This window comes from Macaca thibetana, chromosome 13 (assembly GCF_024542745.1).
Source record: "Macaca thibetana thibetana isolate TM-01 chromosome 13, ASM2454274v1, whole genome shotgun sequence".
NCBI classification, from domain to species: domain Eukaryota; kingdom Metazoa; phylum Chordata; class Mammalia; order Primates; family Cercopithecidae; genus Macaca; species Macaca thibetana.
In genome coordinates, this window is record NC_065590.1 from 35,901,673 (window position 1) to 35,918,836 (window position 17,164).

Genomic DNA, 17,164 nt, shown 5'->3' on the forward strand with positions numbered 1-17,164 from the left:
TCTGCTGCGCGTCTCTCACCGTCCTCTGCGGGTCTGGACGTGGCGGGTTGCTTTCCAAAATGGCGCGGGCGCTGAGGGCTGCCGCCGGGAATGCCATAGGTGAATACCGGGCACCGGCGAAAGTCGCCGTGGGGCAGGGGGTGTGGGAACGGAGGTCGGGGGCGGAGGAGGCCTCGGCGTGGCCAAAGGACCTTTATCTAATGCCCTCTCTCCCCCGGGGGCGCGTTCTACGGCCGCTGCTGGCACCTAGGCTGACGGTAACTTCCAGAAACGCCTCCGCGTAGTAGCGGGGATTGCCTTGTGCACGAGTCCCATTGCCATCCGGGAGCTGTGCGCCCTGGGCACTGCACCTTCCAGTATGTGGGCGGGAGAGGCGAGGGAACTTGCCCGGTGGGTCAGGCAGGGCAGGGACAGAAGTGAATAGAAGCGGGTTGGTAAGTTATTTTACTGCGCACCAATAAAGAGAATGGGGAGAAACCAGAAAGGAGAGCAAGTCCTGTAAAAACAACAACTGCTACTTCGGCCGAACTCCAAGCATGACCAGCTTTCTGTTGGGAACACTCAAAGGTCAGTGGTGTAAAGAATACAAAAGGAGGGATTTTTCCACGTGCACTAATGTGTTTATCATCGCGTACACAGATAAAAGCATGTGGATTTGGAAACTTCCTTGAGTTCTCTCCCCCTTCATTTTTTAAAAAATGTGTACATAGAATAAGTTATGACAGAAATAACTGTAATAATTGTCACGTTTCTGACTCTCACTTTCTCCTCTTTTTATCCTTTTTTTTCTCTTCCTCCTTTTATGAGAGGGCAAGTTTTTCCCTTAATCTGAGATTCCCTGTTAGGAAGAAGGTGCCAAGTGGTAATGCCCCAGAGTTACTCTGGGACATTCGTGATAAATCCTTTTAGCACCAGAGCACATTCTTAACCGTAAGGCATACCCTCTTAGGTGATACACAAAATAGGAACGTAAAAATATAAATAAATGAATATTTGGGAAAAGGCATTTTTATGTGTACTTTTAGAACTGCACCCTTTAATGATTGACAGTTTGGGAAAAAGTATGATTTCCAACGGGTCATATACATACTGCAAGAACTCAATACAGATAAAGGTGAATGTTTGTTTTGTAACTTACATACACGTCTTGGCATAAAGGAAAAATGAAGATAGTGTATTCCAAAGATTGCCTTTGATTTGTCCTATTAAGATACTTGAAACTTAATGGCTGCACTTTTGTGTGTGGTTGAATATACATAAAGTAAAATTTACCTTTTTTTTTTTTTTTTTTTTGAGATAGGGTCTCACTCTGTCGCCCAGGCTGGAGTGCAGTGGCGTGATCTCAGCTCACTGCAAGTTCCGCCTCCCAGGTTCAAGCCATTCTCCTGCCTCAGCCTCCCGAGTAGTTGGGATTACAGGCACCCGCCACCACGCCCGGCTAATTTTTTGTACCTTTAGTAGAGACAGGGTTTCACCATGTTGGCTAAGCTGGTTTTGAACTCCTGGCCTCAGGTGATCCGCCCACCTCAGCTTCCCAAAGTGCTGGGATTACAGGCGTGAGCCCGTGTCTACTAAAAATACAAAAATTAGTCGGGCGTGGTGGCGCACGCCTGTAATCCCAGCTGCTCGGGAGGCTGAGGCAGGACCCGGGAGGCGGAGGTTGCCGTGAGCCAAGATTGCGCCACTGCACTCCAGCCTGGGCAACAAGAGCAAAACTCCGTCTCAAAAAAAAAAAAAAAAGGTGCTTTTTAAGACTGAATAATATTCCGTTGTGTGTGTATACCACATTTTGTTTATCCATTCATCTCTTGGTAGACGGTTGGGTTTTCCCCACCTTTTGGCTATTGTAATACAGCTATGAACGTGGGTATACAAATACCTCTGAATTCCCGCTTTTTTGGGGGTGTATATTCTCAAAAGTGGAATTGCTGGATTACATGGTAATTCTATGTTATGGCCCCTCTTTTAAGGAACATAAAACTTCGCAGGAAAACAAAAGCACAGAAAAATCAGATTGAACACGTAGAAAAGTTCTGAAAATGGAAATTGAACCTGTTAGGTGGGAGACAAGAATGACCAACTTACATGACTGCATAGATTTACTTTTATTAGTCATCTGTAAATGGGCTAACAAATGTAATCTGTTTAGTTACTGTAATGAATAAAAATAAAATTTGATCATAGTTTGAAACAAGTTGGAGATATATATATGGTGCTGTGAAATTAACTGGTCAAATGGTTAAGAGAAAACTTACCAGACTAACTTGAAGGCACTTCTAATGAATGACTTTCTAAATCTGTATGTTTCCTCAAACCAGATAGGTGAAAATTCAGACTTACGTTTGGCCAGGCGCGGTGACTCGCGCCTGTAATCCCAGCACTTTGGGAGGCTAAGGCAGGTGGATCGCCTGGGGTCAGGAGTTCAAGACCAGCCTGGCCAATATGGCAAAACCCCATCTCTACTAAAAATACAAAAATTAACCAGGTGTGGTGGCACGCTCATGTAATCCCAGCTACTCGAGAGGCTGAGGCAGGAGAATTGCTTGAACCTGGGAAGGAGAGGTTGCACTGAGCCGAGATTGTGCCATTGCACTCCAGCCTGGGCTACAGACCCAGACTTGTTTCAAAAAAAAAAAAAAAAAAAAAAAAAAGCTCATTACATGTTCTAAAATTAGATTATATGAAGTGAATTGTACACTTCAAATGGGTGAACTTAGTACTTTTTGTACAAATTTAACATCAAATGTCTTTAAATAATAAGTACTCTTAATGCATTTGACTATAGATCCTTGCAGCTAAACTTTTATGTATGCAAGGACAGTGTTTAAAAAGTGTAATCAGAAATAAGCGCAAAATCTGAACTGAAAGAAATGCAATGTTATTTTTAAGTCAGGACACTAAAAGTGATTAACAAGAACTGATATTGAAAGGAAGATTGGAATGAGAGTTAACATACACATCCGATTTTGATCTTTTACCTGTATACCAGCTTCCTGACGTATGTGAAAGTAGTTTCTTAAATCTGTATTCATCTTTACACGCATTTTTTATTAACACTTCTATTTTTAAATATCTTACGCATTTATTTGCACGTGGTTTTACATTGTAGTATATTCATGCAAAGCAACCTTTATTGGAAAAATCACAAATTAAACATTACAGAATTCAAAATAATGCAGTTCTGCTGCACTATTCTGAAATGGGAGGCAGAGAAACCTAAAACTAAAGAGCTGTGAATTCCTACGAATTAGAGGGCAACCTGAAATAAAAATAGCTTTAAAAAGTTAGCTTCAGTGTTGGTAATCATTTTCATAATTTATGCATATGTTAAAACATCACATTGTATACCTTAAAGATACACCATTTCTATTAGTCATGGGACCTCAAGCTGGAAAAAAGTTGCTACAATTACTTGTAGCAAGAGAAAATATAATAAGAATTCAATTCACAACAAATTTTCAGGAGCACATTTTTATTAAATATAAAGCTCTATCTCATTTTAACCTCTTTATTCATTGTTCTCTACCCAGTTTCCTTGGTCTACACAATTTCACCTTTGGATTTTTATTGTTGGGCCATTTTTTTTTTTTTTAGGTAAAATTTACATAACAAAACCCTTTAAAAATGTACAGTTTAGGCCGGGCGCAGTGGCTCATGCCTGTAATCCCAGGACTTTGGGAGGCCAAGGTGGGTGGATCACGAGGTCAGAAGTTTGAGACCACCTGACCAAGATGGGGAAACCCCATCTCTACTAAAAATACAAAAATTAGCCGGGTGTTGTGGCACGCACCTGTAATCCCAGTTACTCAGGAGGCTGAGGCAGGAGAATCGCTTGAACCCGGGAGGTGGAGGTTGTCGTGAACTGAGATCACACCAATGCACTCTAGCCTGGGCGAGAGAGCAAGACTTCGTCTCAAAAAAAGAAAAAACAGTACAGTTTAACAGCAATTATTACATTCACTGGGTTTGTGCAACTGTCACATTTATCTATTTCAAAACGTTTTCACTGGCCTAGTGTGGTGGCTCACATCTGTAGTCCCAGCACTTTGAGAGGCCAAGGTGGGAGGATCGCTTGAGCCCAGGAGTTCAAGACCAGCCTGGGCAACATGGTGAAACCCCATCTCTACAAAACATACAAAAATTAGCCAGGCATGGTAGCTCTTGCCTATGGTTCCAGCTACTCAGGAGGCTGAGGTGGAAGGTATTCTTTTTTTGCAATTTAGTTTCAATTGTACATTTATGTATATGTGTACTGGGTTGTAATCCACTTGGATTTCATGGTAACAATGAAACTTACTAAGTTTCTAACTTGTAGGTTTGTTGTGAATATTAGACAGTTGGTGTAAAAAAATAAATGCAGTGCCAGACAGTAGGTGCACAGTAAATTCAGGCCATTCTTGTTGTTAATGACATACAATGACTCTTTGCTGAATGAATGGAATGCAGAGTTGTCTGTGGAAATCAAGAAACTATCTGATGAGGACACAGTGATAGGGAATTTTAAAAATGCTAAAAACTGGCCGGAATGGTGGCTCACGCCTATAATCCCAGCACTTTGGGAGACCAAGGTGGGTGGATCACCCGAGGTCAGGAATTTGAGACCAGCCTGACCAACATGGTGAAACCCGTCTCTACTAAAAATACAAAAATTAGGGTGGGCACAGTGGCTCACACCTCTAATCATGTCACTCTGGGAGGCCGAGGCAGGTGGATCACCTGAGGTCAAGAGTTCAAGACCAGCCTCGCCAACATGGCGAAACCCCATCTCTACTGAAAATACAAAATTAGCTGGGCATGTGGTAGGCGCCTGTAATTCCAGCTACTCAGGAGGCTGAGGCAGGAGAATCTCTTGAACCCAGGAGGCAGAGGTTGCAGTGAGCCCAGATCACGCCACTTCACTCCAGCCTGGGCAAAAGAGCAAGACTCCGTCTCAAAAAAATATATAACACACACACACACACACAGACATTAGCTGGGTATTGTGGCGGGCACCTGTAATCCCAGCTTCTTGGGAGGCTGAGGCCGGCAAATCACTTGAACCCAGGAGGTGGAGGTTGCAGTGAGCTGAGATCACACTGTTGCACTCCAGCACTTCAGGCTGGGCAACAGAGCATTAAAGAGTACTGTATGTATTCTTTTAATGTATGTTTATACCTTTAATGGACTTGTTACAAAATATAAGACAAAAAATTGGGTACAGGTAGAGAAATTGCTCGTTCTTATTAAATATGTTCTTTCATTGTGAAATGCAGAGAGAGAATAGCAAATAATTCTTAATATGCCACTATTCTTTAAGTGTTACCGGTAAATATGGATCATTATGAAAAAATGTTATTCTGTGTTTTAAATCTAACTACAGCTCAGAATTAGCTTTTTTATTCCAGTCAGTTATTTGAATGGGCAGAGCAGAGTAATTCTGGTGTAAGTTTTTCCATTTATCTCCTGGTTTCATTTCAATAATTGAAAAGAATAGATATATAAATAACGAATTTTTGCATGTGTTATTTGTTTAGTTTTTTAAATTCAATTTAGAAGTGTATTAATTCTCAAAAGAAGGATATCAATGGCTGTTCAATTTTTCAGGGCTTTTTTCCAGACTCCAAGCTCCCATTCCAACATTAAGAGCTTCTTCCACATCACAGCCCTTGGATCAAGTGGCAGGTTCTTTGTGGAACCTGGGTCGACTCAATCATGTAGCCATAGCAGTGCCAGATTTGGAAAAGGCTGCAGCATTTTATAAGAATATTCTCGGGGCCCAGGTAAGTGAAGCGGTCCCTCTTCCTGAACATGGAGTATCTGTTGTTTTTGTCAACCTGGGAAATACCAAGATGGAACTGCTTCATCCATTGGGACGTGACAGTCCAATTGCAGGTTTTCTGCAGAAAAACAAGGCTGGAGGAATGCATCACATCTGCATCGAGGTATTTTAATTATTTTAATGCCTGGTATTTTAAATCTGTCTTTTAAAATATGTCTTTTACTTTTTAAGACTAATTATGGTCACTGTCATTAGAAACTTTTGTAAGGTTCTTTATGGAGAATGATAATATTCATCCTCCTCAAAGATGGATCCTTACATACCTTTCTTTTCCCTTTAGAAAATTCTAACATATAATATTAATGTATTTTTTTGAAGTCTGGATTCAGTGACCACTGTAAGTGCCACCAAAGTTAGCCACAATATAGAATCTGCTTTAGAACTGATCATGTGTAACCTCCCATGTAACAGGAATACAGCTGTTTTCACTATCACAAGGCACTTAGGAGAAGCAAATGAAAAGACTTTATAAAGTAAAGCTTTCAATGTACATGCTAAGTATTCTTTATAACTCTTTTCTCTCCTTAAAATTCTAATAACTTCATTATTACAAAGTCAATACTTTTCAATTACTGACTGATTTTTAAGATCTTCTGAATTGCATCTGCCAACAATTTTTAAAGGAATGTGAAGAAATGTTAGACAAGAAAAGTCTCATTAGAGAACATTTCTATAGATGTTCATGTTCAGATAACTGCCTTTTAGAATATCAGCAATGACAATTATGCATCGATTTAATTTGCTAGGACAATTCTTTTGATAGAAAGAATGACATAATTGTTAAGCCAAATTTCTTTTTCTTTTCTTTCTTTTTTTTTTTATTTTTGAGATGGAGTCTCACTCTGTCTCCCAGACTGGAGTGCAGTATGGTGTGATCTTGGCTCGCTGCAACCTCTGCCTCCTGAGTTCAAGTGATTCTCCTTCCTCAGCCTCCCAAGTAGCTGGGATTACAGGCATGCGCCACCATGCCCAGCTAATTTTGTATTTTTAGTAGAGATGAGGTTTCACCATGTTGGTCAGGCTGGTCTCAAACTCCTGACCTCAGGTGATTCACCTACCTCGGCCTCTCAAAGTCCTGGGATTACAGGCGTGAGCCACCTTGTCCGGCCTGTTAGGCCAAATTTCTAATACAGAGGAGAGGTAGTTTGATTCTAGAGTGAATTCAAGGATGTATTTAGTTCATTATTGCAAACATGTATGAAACCCTACAATGTGTATTCTGCCAAGTACTTGGAATTTAGCAGTGAATAAGATATGAGTCATGTCCATAGTGCGGAGGGGCAGAAATTTAAACACTCCAGTGCAATATACTATGATAAGTAGATTTGATATGTGTGACTTCGCAGTAGCACAGATGAAGGAGTTGATTGCTTCTGGCAAATTGAGTTGCTGGGAAGTCCTCATAGAGCGTGAGTTACAATGAATGTGAAGGAATTCCCCAGGTGAACAAAAGGAGAAAGTTATTCCAGGCAGAGGGAATTGCACGTGGAAAGGCACAGAGTTATCATAACAGCTAACACTTAGTGGCGGGGTGTGGTGGCTCATGCCTTGACATGGCTTGGCTGTGTCCCCACCCAAATCTCATCTTGAATTCCCACATGTTATGGGAGGGACCCGGTGGGAGGTAATTGAATCATGGGGGCAGGCCTTTCCCATGCTGTTCTTGTGATAGTGAATAAGTTTCACAAGATCTGACAGTTTTATAAGGGGGATTTCCCTGCCCAATCTCTCTCTTTGCCTGCCGCCATCCACGTAAGATGTGACTTGCTCCTCCTTGCCTTCTGCCATGAGTGTGAGGCCTCTCCAGCCATGTGGAACTGTAAATCATTAAACCTGTTTCTTTTGCAAATTGTCCAGTCTCGGGTATGGCTTTATCAGTAGCATGAAAATGGACTAATACACACCTGTAATCTTAGCACTTTGGGAGGCCAAGGTGGGCAGATTGCTTGAGCTTAGGAGTTTGAGACCAGCCTGGGCAAGATATCTCTACTAAAAATACAAAAAGTTAGTCAGGTGTGGTGGTATGCACCTGTAGTCCCAGCTACTTGGGAGGCTGAGGTGGGAGCATCACTTGAGCCTAGGAAGTGCTGAGGTGGAGGTTGCAGTGAGCTGTGATCACGCCACTGCACTCCAGCCTGGATGACAGAGCGAGACCCTGTCTCAAAAAAAAGAACCAACATTTAGTGAGTCCTCTAGTAGTATGTCTACAAAGTAACTCAACACATATTATTTTCTTAAATTCTCATAGCTCCCCTCTGAGGGCCCTATTATCCCCATTTGACTGGAAAGGAAACTGAGACAGAGTAGTTAATTTGCCCACAGTCATATCAGTAGCAGGGAGTGAGGCTGGGACTGAAACCCAGATTGGTTCTGATTCCAGGGTCTGTACTCTTACCCATGTTGCCAGTTGCCTTCATTATATTAACTGAGTTTTAAATTCGTGGTAGGGAAGCTATAAGACCTTAAGCAAGGAACTAAACAAGGCCTAATATTAGCCTTTATTTTATTTTTAGGGAGTTACTTTTGGCTGCAGGTCTTTGTCAGTGGACCTGAGGGTCTGTCTAAGCCCTACCCCACCCCCCAGGGTGAGAAGCAGGACCTTTGAATCCACTTCCCTCTCTCCCACACTGCACTATTGGTATTCCATCAGCAGAGTCCACGCCTTCAAAGGAGGCTGGCTATGTGATTTAGAAGTTCAGTTAAGTAAGGAATAGTGGAAGCTCAGTAATGTAATGGCAGATTCAAAAGCAGAGATTGGAAGAATTACATGCAAATGTATTGAGTATAAAATGAAGGTAGGTAAGAGGAGAAGGTGTGAAAAGTGGTTAGTTAGGTGCTATTTTAGTATAACACCACCATCATCTTTCTCTGCCCTCCACAAAAAAATTAAGTGGCTTAATAAGATTTTATTTTTCTGTTTTCAGTCTAATATTAGCTATCCTATGCTGATGGGCAGCTCTGCATGTGACACATGACTTACATATGACACGTAACACATGACTTACAAGGTTGCTCCAGGCATCACCATTTGCCAACCAGAGGGAAGGGAAGGTGGAGCAGGAATACCTGGCAAGGACCTTTAAGGAGATGCTCTAGGATCACTTCTGTCCTTATCCCATTGGCCCAAGGTTAGTTACATGACACACTTCTCTGCAAGGGAGGCTGGGGAATGTAGTCTCTAGCTAGGCAGTTGTGTGCCCTGCTGAAACTTGGGAGTTGCTATAATTAAAAGGAGGAAAAGGAGAAAGGTACTGGAGGCCATCAATGGATGCCACACTTGGTGATTTTTAAAAAGTGGTGTGTCACCTGGGCACGGTGGCTCACGCCTATTACAGCACTTTGGGAGGCCAAGGTGGGCGGATTGCCTGAGCTCAGGAGTTTGAGACCAGTCTGGGCAACACGGTGAAATCCCGTCTCTACTAAAATACAAAAACTAGCTGGACGTGGCGGCACACACCCGTAATCCCAGCTACACGGGAGGCTGAGGCAGGAGAATCGTTTGAAACTGGGAGGCGGAGGTTGCAGTGAGCCAAGATCATGCCACTTCACTCCAGCCTGGGCAACAGAGTGAGAGCTCTGTCTCAAAAAAAAAAAAAAAAAAATGTTGAACCACTCATCAGAGAATTGGCTTTCCCGGCCGGGCACGGTGGCTCAAGCCTGTAATCCCAGCACTTTGGGAGGCCGAGGCAGGTGGATCACGAAGTCAGGAGATCGAGACCATCCTGGCTAACATGGTGAAACCCCGTCTCTACTAAAAATACAAAAAACTAGCCGGGCGTGGTGGCGGGCGCCTGTAGTCCCAGCTACTCGGAGGCTGAGGCAGGAGAATGGCGTAAACCCGGGAGGCGGAGCTTGCAGTGAGCCGAGATCGCGCCACTGCACTCTAGCCTGGGTGACACAGCGAGACTCCGTCTCAAAAAAAAAAAAAAAAAAAGAGAATTGGCTTTCCCCTGTGTAATTATCACAGGGATACTTTTTGTCCTTTTTCACCAGGATCTTATAAAACCTCTGACTTAGCATGTATCTGTTTGCGCATGCTCCATAGCTTTTCCTTGACTCAAAGACTTGCTGAAATGTCCCCTTCTCATACGTGGATTACTATCTCACTAGTTGATCAGCATTTTTCTGTTGAGGTTGACTTGGTTTCTATTTTCTCTTGTGAGGTTTACCCATATTTCTTGTGTGTCTTTGCCTCTCACTAGAGGAAGTTTAGAGGGCATCTTGTTCCATTTATTCTCTTGCTCATGTATGGACTGAGTCACCCACTGTTTTCTGGCACAGCTTGTGTTTGTGGTCCAAACCTGCTGCCTGCGATGGCAAGAGGGGGGTCGCCTTGCCTGCCTTCTGCGTGCCTCTGCTTGAGGAGACAGAGCTGGCCATGCTTTCTCTAGAGAGTTTACCCAGACAGCACAGTGTGTCACAGTGAAAACTTTAAGGGCCACCAGAAATATTTACTTACTCAAATTTGTATTGAGTTTGTAAAAATATTTAAATGCTTCCCTGCTGGTTGGTAAACAGCTGCTGCTCTGTAACCCCTGAGTAACATTCCTTTTCCAAAAGGACCCTTTTCTGGGACCCTTCAGACACCCTTCTCCCTCTACAATTTTTTTTCCTTCAGAGAGAGGCTCTCACTCTGTCACCCATGCAGGAGTGCAGTGGTACGATCATAATGCACTGTAACCTGGAACTCCTGAACTACAGGCATCACCTCATGATGCCCAGCTAATTTTTTTTTTTTTTTAAGAGACAAAGTCTTGATATATTGCCCAAGCTGGTCTCAAACTCTTGGCTCAAGCAATCCTTCTACCTCAGCCTTCCAAAGCTCTGGGATTACAGGCATAAACCACCATGCTCAGCCGCACAATTCTATCTGATTAGTATCTTTGTCTGTATTTTTCTGGTTGTTAAGTATTTTTGGTATCACTCTGTCCTTCACTGTAGAAGGTGCTGGGGATATGTGGCTGAACAAGTAGTCCCTGTCTACCCAGAGCTTGCCTGCTTGCTTCATTTATTCATACATGCTCCACATTTTCCAGAAAGGATTAAAGGTGACTGACTAAAAGACAGCCTACAAAATACAAAAGGATAAACAGAAGTAATAGTGCTAGTTGAAACTTAGTGCTAGTTGAAACAAAGAGGAAATATAAGGAATGATTAGCATACCTTACTAGTTTAGCCAAATACAGTCCACACCGCATAACAATGTTTCAGTCAGTGATGAGTCCACATGAGGTCCCATAAGGTTGTAACACTGTATTTTTACTGTACCTTTTCTGTGTTGAAATGTGTTTAGACACCATTGTGTTACACTTGCCTACAGTATTCAGTAACATGCTGTACAGGTTTGTAGCCAAGGAGCAATAGGCTGTACCCTATAGCCTAGATGTATAGTAGGCTCCACCATCCAGGTGTGGTGATGTTTGCACAACAATGAAATTGCCTAGTGATGCGTTTCTCAGAACTTGTACCCATCAAGTGATACATGACTGTATTTCTTTCTACTTACCAAAAACAAAAAGGGAAATAGTATTGTATGTCATATGTACATGACATACAATATGTCATAGTATCTATGACTCCTCCCCATTCCTTCCCTTCCTGAAGACTTCAGGTAGGACAGAGCAGAAGAGTCATTTATGTTGATAGGGAGAACCAGACTGGCCTAAAGCAGGGTGTTTGGGCCTCCCAAAGTGCTGGGATTACAGGTGTGAGCCATTGCACCCGGCCCAGGGTCCCAGCACCCTTAATACTTTAAGTTCTGGGATATATGTGCAGAACGTGCAGGTTTACTGCCAAACAAAGCATTAGGAGTTCTCTTATGAAATCGTTCAAACTTATGAGAAGCAGAAAAAAAATCATATCAGTACTCTCATCACCCAGGTTCAACAGTGTTCAAGCTCTTGCTACACATCATCTGTTTTCTTTTCCTTAGATTATTTTAAATGAACAGCATGTCATTTTACCCTTATTCAGTTTGAATCTCTAAGAAATACAAAAATAACCACGGTGACATTATCATCTTTATTTTCTGGCACTTCAGTCAAAATTAAAGGTAAATTTTTTGGAACCATCTATACACAGCTCATAAATTAAATTTCCCAGATTGATTTACAAATTTTTTTTATACTTGATTTGTTCTAATCAGGATAAAAACAAGATCCAGTCATTATAAATGGTTGTTAATCTCTTCAGACTCTTTAAAAAAAATTATGAACATCTTATTATAGTTTGATACATTTACCACAATTAGTGAACCAATACCGATTCATTGTTATTAGCTAAAGTCTGTACTTTATTCTGATTCCTTTAGTTCTTACCCAGTGTCCCTTTTCTATTCCAGGATCCCATCTAGGATTTCTCATCACATTTATTTTTATTTTTTTAATTTTATTTTAAGTTCCAGGATACATGTGTAGGACATCCTGGTTTGTTACATAGGTAAACGTATGCCATGGTGGTTTGCTGCACCTGCCAATGCATTACCTAGATATTAAGCCTTGTATGCATTTGCTATGTATCCTGATGCTCTCCCTTCCCCTACTCCTCCATCCCTAGCACATCACATTTAGTCATCATATCTGCTGAGGCTTCTCTCGCATGTGGCAGTTTCTCAAACTTTCCTTGGTTTTTTGTTTTGTTTTGTTTTCTAACCTTTTTCTAGGATCTCCTTTCCTTGTTTCTGATGACCTTGACACTTTTGAAGATTACTGGTCAGTTATTTTGTAAACTGTCCTTTAGTTGAGATTTGTGTGATATTTTTCTTAAGAGACTCATGTTATTGATTTTGGGGAGAAAGACCATAGAGGTAAAGTGCCATTCTCATCACATCATATCAAGGATTCATGCTATCAACATGACTTACTCCTGTTGATATTAATCTTGATCTCCCAGGTGAGGAGGTGTTGTCAGCTCTCTCCACTGGAAAGCTGTTCTTTTTTCCCCCTTCTCCATATTATCCTCTTTTGGAAGGAAGTCATTATGCAAGGCCCACACTTAAGGAATGGAGAGTTATATCAGTATGGACTTGTGGATATTTATTTTATGACTTGCATTACAATCTAATACTACTTTTTTTTTTCCCCTCAGATTGTTCCAGCTTTGGCCATTAGGAGCTTTTTCAGTTGATTCATGTGTCCCTTTAACATACCCCCATCATTTTTGGTTTTGTGTTTGTTTTTTAAGCACTTCCTTTCTTTTTCTGGCACTCTAAGATGCTCCAAATTCATCTTCTATATAAGATGCTCCAAATTCGTCTTTACTCTTTGCCCTAGCCATGTAATTAGCCATTTTATCTAGGAGCCCTGGTTCCTACTATTGGAGAATGGTATTAGAAGCCAAGATCTAGGTTTGTGCTTATTGCTACTAGGGGGATCATTGTACTGAGCCAGCACGGCAAGGAGATATAGGTGTGTATACTGTGTATATACACATATCTATACACATTTCTATATATAACTATATTATAGAATTCATGAAATGTCATAAACTCCTGAGTGTATACTGATGTCTCCAGCTCTAATCCATTACCACATAGACCACACTGGCCTTTATCTTCTCATTCCAACAGTGAGAAACTTAGCTCCCACTATCAGCTATCCATCTACTTCATTGTCCAATTTCGGTATGATGTGTGGTAGTTGTATTCATCTTCTAGGGCTGCTATAATAAATGATCACGAACTTAGTGGCTTAAAACAGAAATTACTCTTTTCACAGTTCTAGAAACTAGAATTCCAAAATCAAGAGGTAAAAAATATGGAAGAAAAAGAAAACAGAATAGAGCATAAAACAGATGTAGGACATGGTCAAAAGTTCTAGCAGAGTATAGTTGAAGTCCCAGAAAAGAAAGAGAGAGAAAATAGAACAGAAGCAATAATTGAAAAAATAGTTGACAAGGACACTACTAATCTGGTGTAAAACAACCTATGGTTTCAAGAAAGTCAGCAACCCCAAGTAGGGCAAACAGAAAACCACACCAGACCGGGCAACAGTGATTCACGCCTGTAATCCCAGCACTGTGGGAAGCCAAGTCAGGCAGATCACTTGAGGTCTGGAGTTCAAGACCGACCTGGCCAACATGGTGAAACCCAGTCTCTACTAAAAATACAAAAATTAGCCAGGCATGGTGGCTCATGCCTATAATCCTAGCTACTCAGGGGGCTGAGGCAGGAGAATCACTTGAACCCAGGAGGCGGAGGCTGCAGTAAGCCAAGATTGTGCCATTGCACTCCAGCCTAGGTAACAGAGTGAGACTGTCTCAAAAAAAAAAAAAAAAAAAAAAAAAAAAAAAAAAGGCCAGGTGCAGTGACTCACGCTGGGAGGCCGAGGCAGGCAGATCACGAGGTCAAGAGATGGAGACCATCCTGGCCAACATGGTGAAACTGGTCTCTACTAAAAATACAAAAATTAGCTGGGCATGGTGGCATGCGCCTGTAGTCCCAGCTACTCTGGAGGTTGAGGCAGGAGAATTGCTTGAACCCTGGAGGCAGAGGTTGCAGTAAGCTGAGATCACACTACTACACTCCAGCCTGGCTGACAGAGTGAGACTCTGTCTCAAAAGAAAAAGAAAGCCACACCTAAGCACACCATAGTCACACTGAAAATCATAGATGACGAGAAAATCTTAAAAGTAATCAAAGTAAAAAAGACATAGTATAGAATGACATGTAATGACACTTTTTACTTGCTGACAGAAAAAACCTGCCAATTTAGAATTCTGATTCTGGCCAAGTTGGTGTAAAAGAGATCAGTTTATCCTCCTCCCTGAAACAAACAAGCAACGTAGACAGAATACATGAAATAATGGATTTCTGGCATTGGACATCAGGCAGCACAGGAGTTGATTTCTGAGAGAGGGTAAACAAACAAGATGAGTCCTACAGTTACCCAGTTTACTGGCTGTAGAGAGTTTCCAGACTGCAGTACAGGAAGGGGGAATCCACACAGAACTTAGTGGTCTCCCTGAGTTGAGATAGGAGTTGGAAGTCTGAGGAGGCCATGGTGCTAGAGTTCACAGCTCTCTTGTGGAGAGCTGCAGGAGAGCTGCACAGAGAGTGAACTCCAAAGATCTGTAGTACCTTTCATGTCTCCATCTGAGTATTGCACGCATGTTAGAAAGCTAGAAATAGAACCCCTTGAAAGCATTGGAGGGAATAATCCACACACAGAGGTGGGGATAGTTTTTTCTTACTAGTCATAGTAATTTCCGTAACATTGGGAAGAGTACTCAGAAGGACTTTGGCTTGGTAGTGAGGAAAATTAGTCCTAGACTAAAAACTGCTCCAATCCCACCTAACACAGCAGAAAAAAAGCTTAATAATATTGATATGAATTTAAAAATAAAATTGACAATGTCTGACATCAGTGAGGACCAATTTTCCTCACTAAGTGGGTCGGGCTGCTCCTGCCACGAACTTCTAGGTCATGTTCTATTCTGAAAAAGATGAGAATTAACCAGCTACAGTGCAAAATGTCATGAAATGAGCCGTGTTCAGAATCTAGGCATGTGTGACTTTGATAGACCTATGAGGTTTCAAAAAGAAATATCAGAAATATAAGTAGAATATGTGCCATATGAAGAAATCATAGCTTATTTATGTAACATTTAGTATCCTCATTAGCTGTTCGACTGGTTTTAGAATTCAGTATATAATCCTTGGCTCTTTGGAAATAAAATTGTATAAATGTTAATATTTATTAGATCTGAATGGTAGGTACATGGGTGTTATACTAGTCTCTGTGCTTCTGTGTTTTTTAAAATTAAACTAGTGATTTTAATTAAACTAGTGATTTATGACTGCCTAGGAATGTGGCCATTCATATCATACCTTTTCATCCATTTCCTAGGTTCCCAGTCTAAATGGGTGACTTCCCAAGATAGAGGCAGATCATTTCTCCGTCAAATATAGAGAGACACATCCGCTCCTCCTAGAGTGTCCATAAGTATGAAGAAAATAGAAATAACTTAGAAGAGGCTGCAAAAACATTAAAGTTTGAAATTTTTTTTAGATGGGGAATAGCATTTTAATGGCAATTTAATAGTGATTTTCATGTATATCTTGATAATGTCAAAGGTATTTTGGCAGGGCAAGTTTTGGGGATCAGGGAAACCCTTATATTTGCTAAGTACCTATTATGCCATAAACTGTACTGAGAGCTTTTTATCTGTTACCTCGTTTTAATCTGTAGTCAATTTATATGCTAGACCTCATTTGCGTGTTATAGATGAGGAACCCAGGGTTCTCTGGCAAAATCAGTGTCTTCAATCTCACTAATAGTACTGCCAGAATAAACTATTATAAAGTATATCATACATGATTCAGATTATAAGAAGAAACATTTACTAATGGTGAAAATTCTAAGCATTGTGGTTGCTTACCTAGAAAAATTTAGTAACTTCTTTTACTTCTCTGGAAATTTTAAGCTTTTTTTTTAATGTTGATTTAAGAATGGTCCTGCCCACAGGCAGAGGAGATAGACTGCCTGAGCTCTCAGTTTTTTTTGAATATTGTGATACTGTAAGTTGGTATTTTTATGGTCTCAAATGTGTTCAATGTATTTCCTTTTCTTAAGGTGGATAATATTAATGCAGCTGTGATGGATTTGAAAACAAAGAAGATCCGCAGTCTAAGTGAAGAGGTCAAAATAGGAGCACATGGAAAACCAGTGATTTTTCTCCATCCTAAAGACTGTGGTGGAGTCCTTGTGGAACTGGAGCAAGCTTGATTTATATTTGCAGGCAACTAAATTAATTGACCTGAAAAAGCCTATCAAATACTATCAAAATGTACTATGACATTGAGTCCTTCACTGCTTTCAACATGTAAAAGTTCACAGTTAAAAACTGAATTACAGAAAGATTATATACGTATATAAATCCATAAATATGTATATTTAATTAACAAACATATTTGTTAATTTGAATTTGAAGAAAACCTTGATTACTAATTACTTAGGGAACATTATTAAAGTCATATAGAAATAGATTATTCCTTTTCTACAATGGGGTAATTGAATGTAATGTGTTAGCTATGTACAAGGATATGTGTGTGATGTTGGATGGATACACAAAGGAGTTATGAAAGTATATGACAATTTTGTGGCTCATATTTGGGGCAAAACTTTCTAAGAATGTTTCGAAATACTTTTTTAGAGCAAACTGTTTAAGATTAGGGAATTTTGATCTCAGAATTTTTGCTCTTCAAAAACAATTCATGGTCACAGGTTCCTCAGGGTCCAGGTGTCTTGGGTGCTAGGGCTAGATGTATAGGAAGTTTTGTGGAAAACCTGGTGCGTCATCCAGTGGGTGCATAGGTGGCTGAATTATTTTTTAAATCAGTAGTAATTT

The 17,164-nt window shown here is 40.8% G+C and overlaps 1 protein-coding gene across 2 annotated transcripts in view; it reads left to right on the forward strand.

The window, feature by feature from the left end:
• MCEE (methylmalonyl-CoA epimerase) overlaps positions 1 to 16,819 on the forward strand; it is a 63,537-nt gene extending 46,718 nt beyond the window's left edge. Inside the window, exons 2-4 of one of the 2 annotated variants that reach the window (XM_050754541.1) lie at positions 21 to 99; positions 5,584 to 5,921; positions 16,390 to 16,819. In XM_050754541.1, the coding sequence (XP_050610498.1) occupies positions 60 to 99; positions 5,584 to 5,921; positions 16,390 to 16,542 (531 nt within the window). In that variant the 5' untranslated portion in view covers positions 21 to 59 and the 3' untranslated portion in view covers positions 16,543 to 16,819. Of the gene's footprint in view, positions 1 to 15; positions 100 to 5,583; positions 5,922 to 16,389 lie in introns of those variants that run through there. The other variant, XR_007718807.1, reaches the window with a different exon arrangement.
• The last annotated feature ends 345 nt before the right edge of the window (positions 16,820 to 17,164 follow it).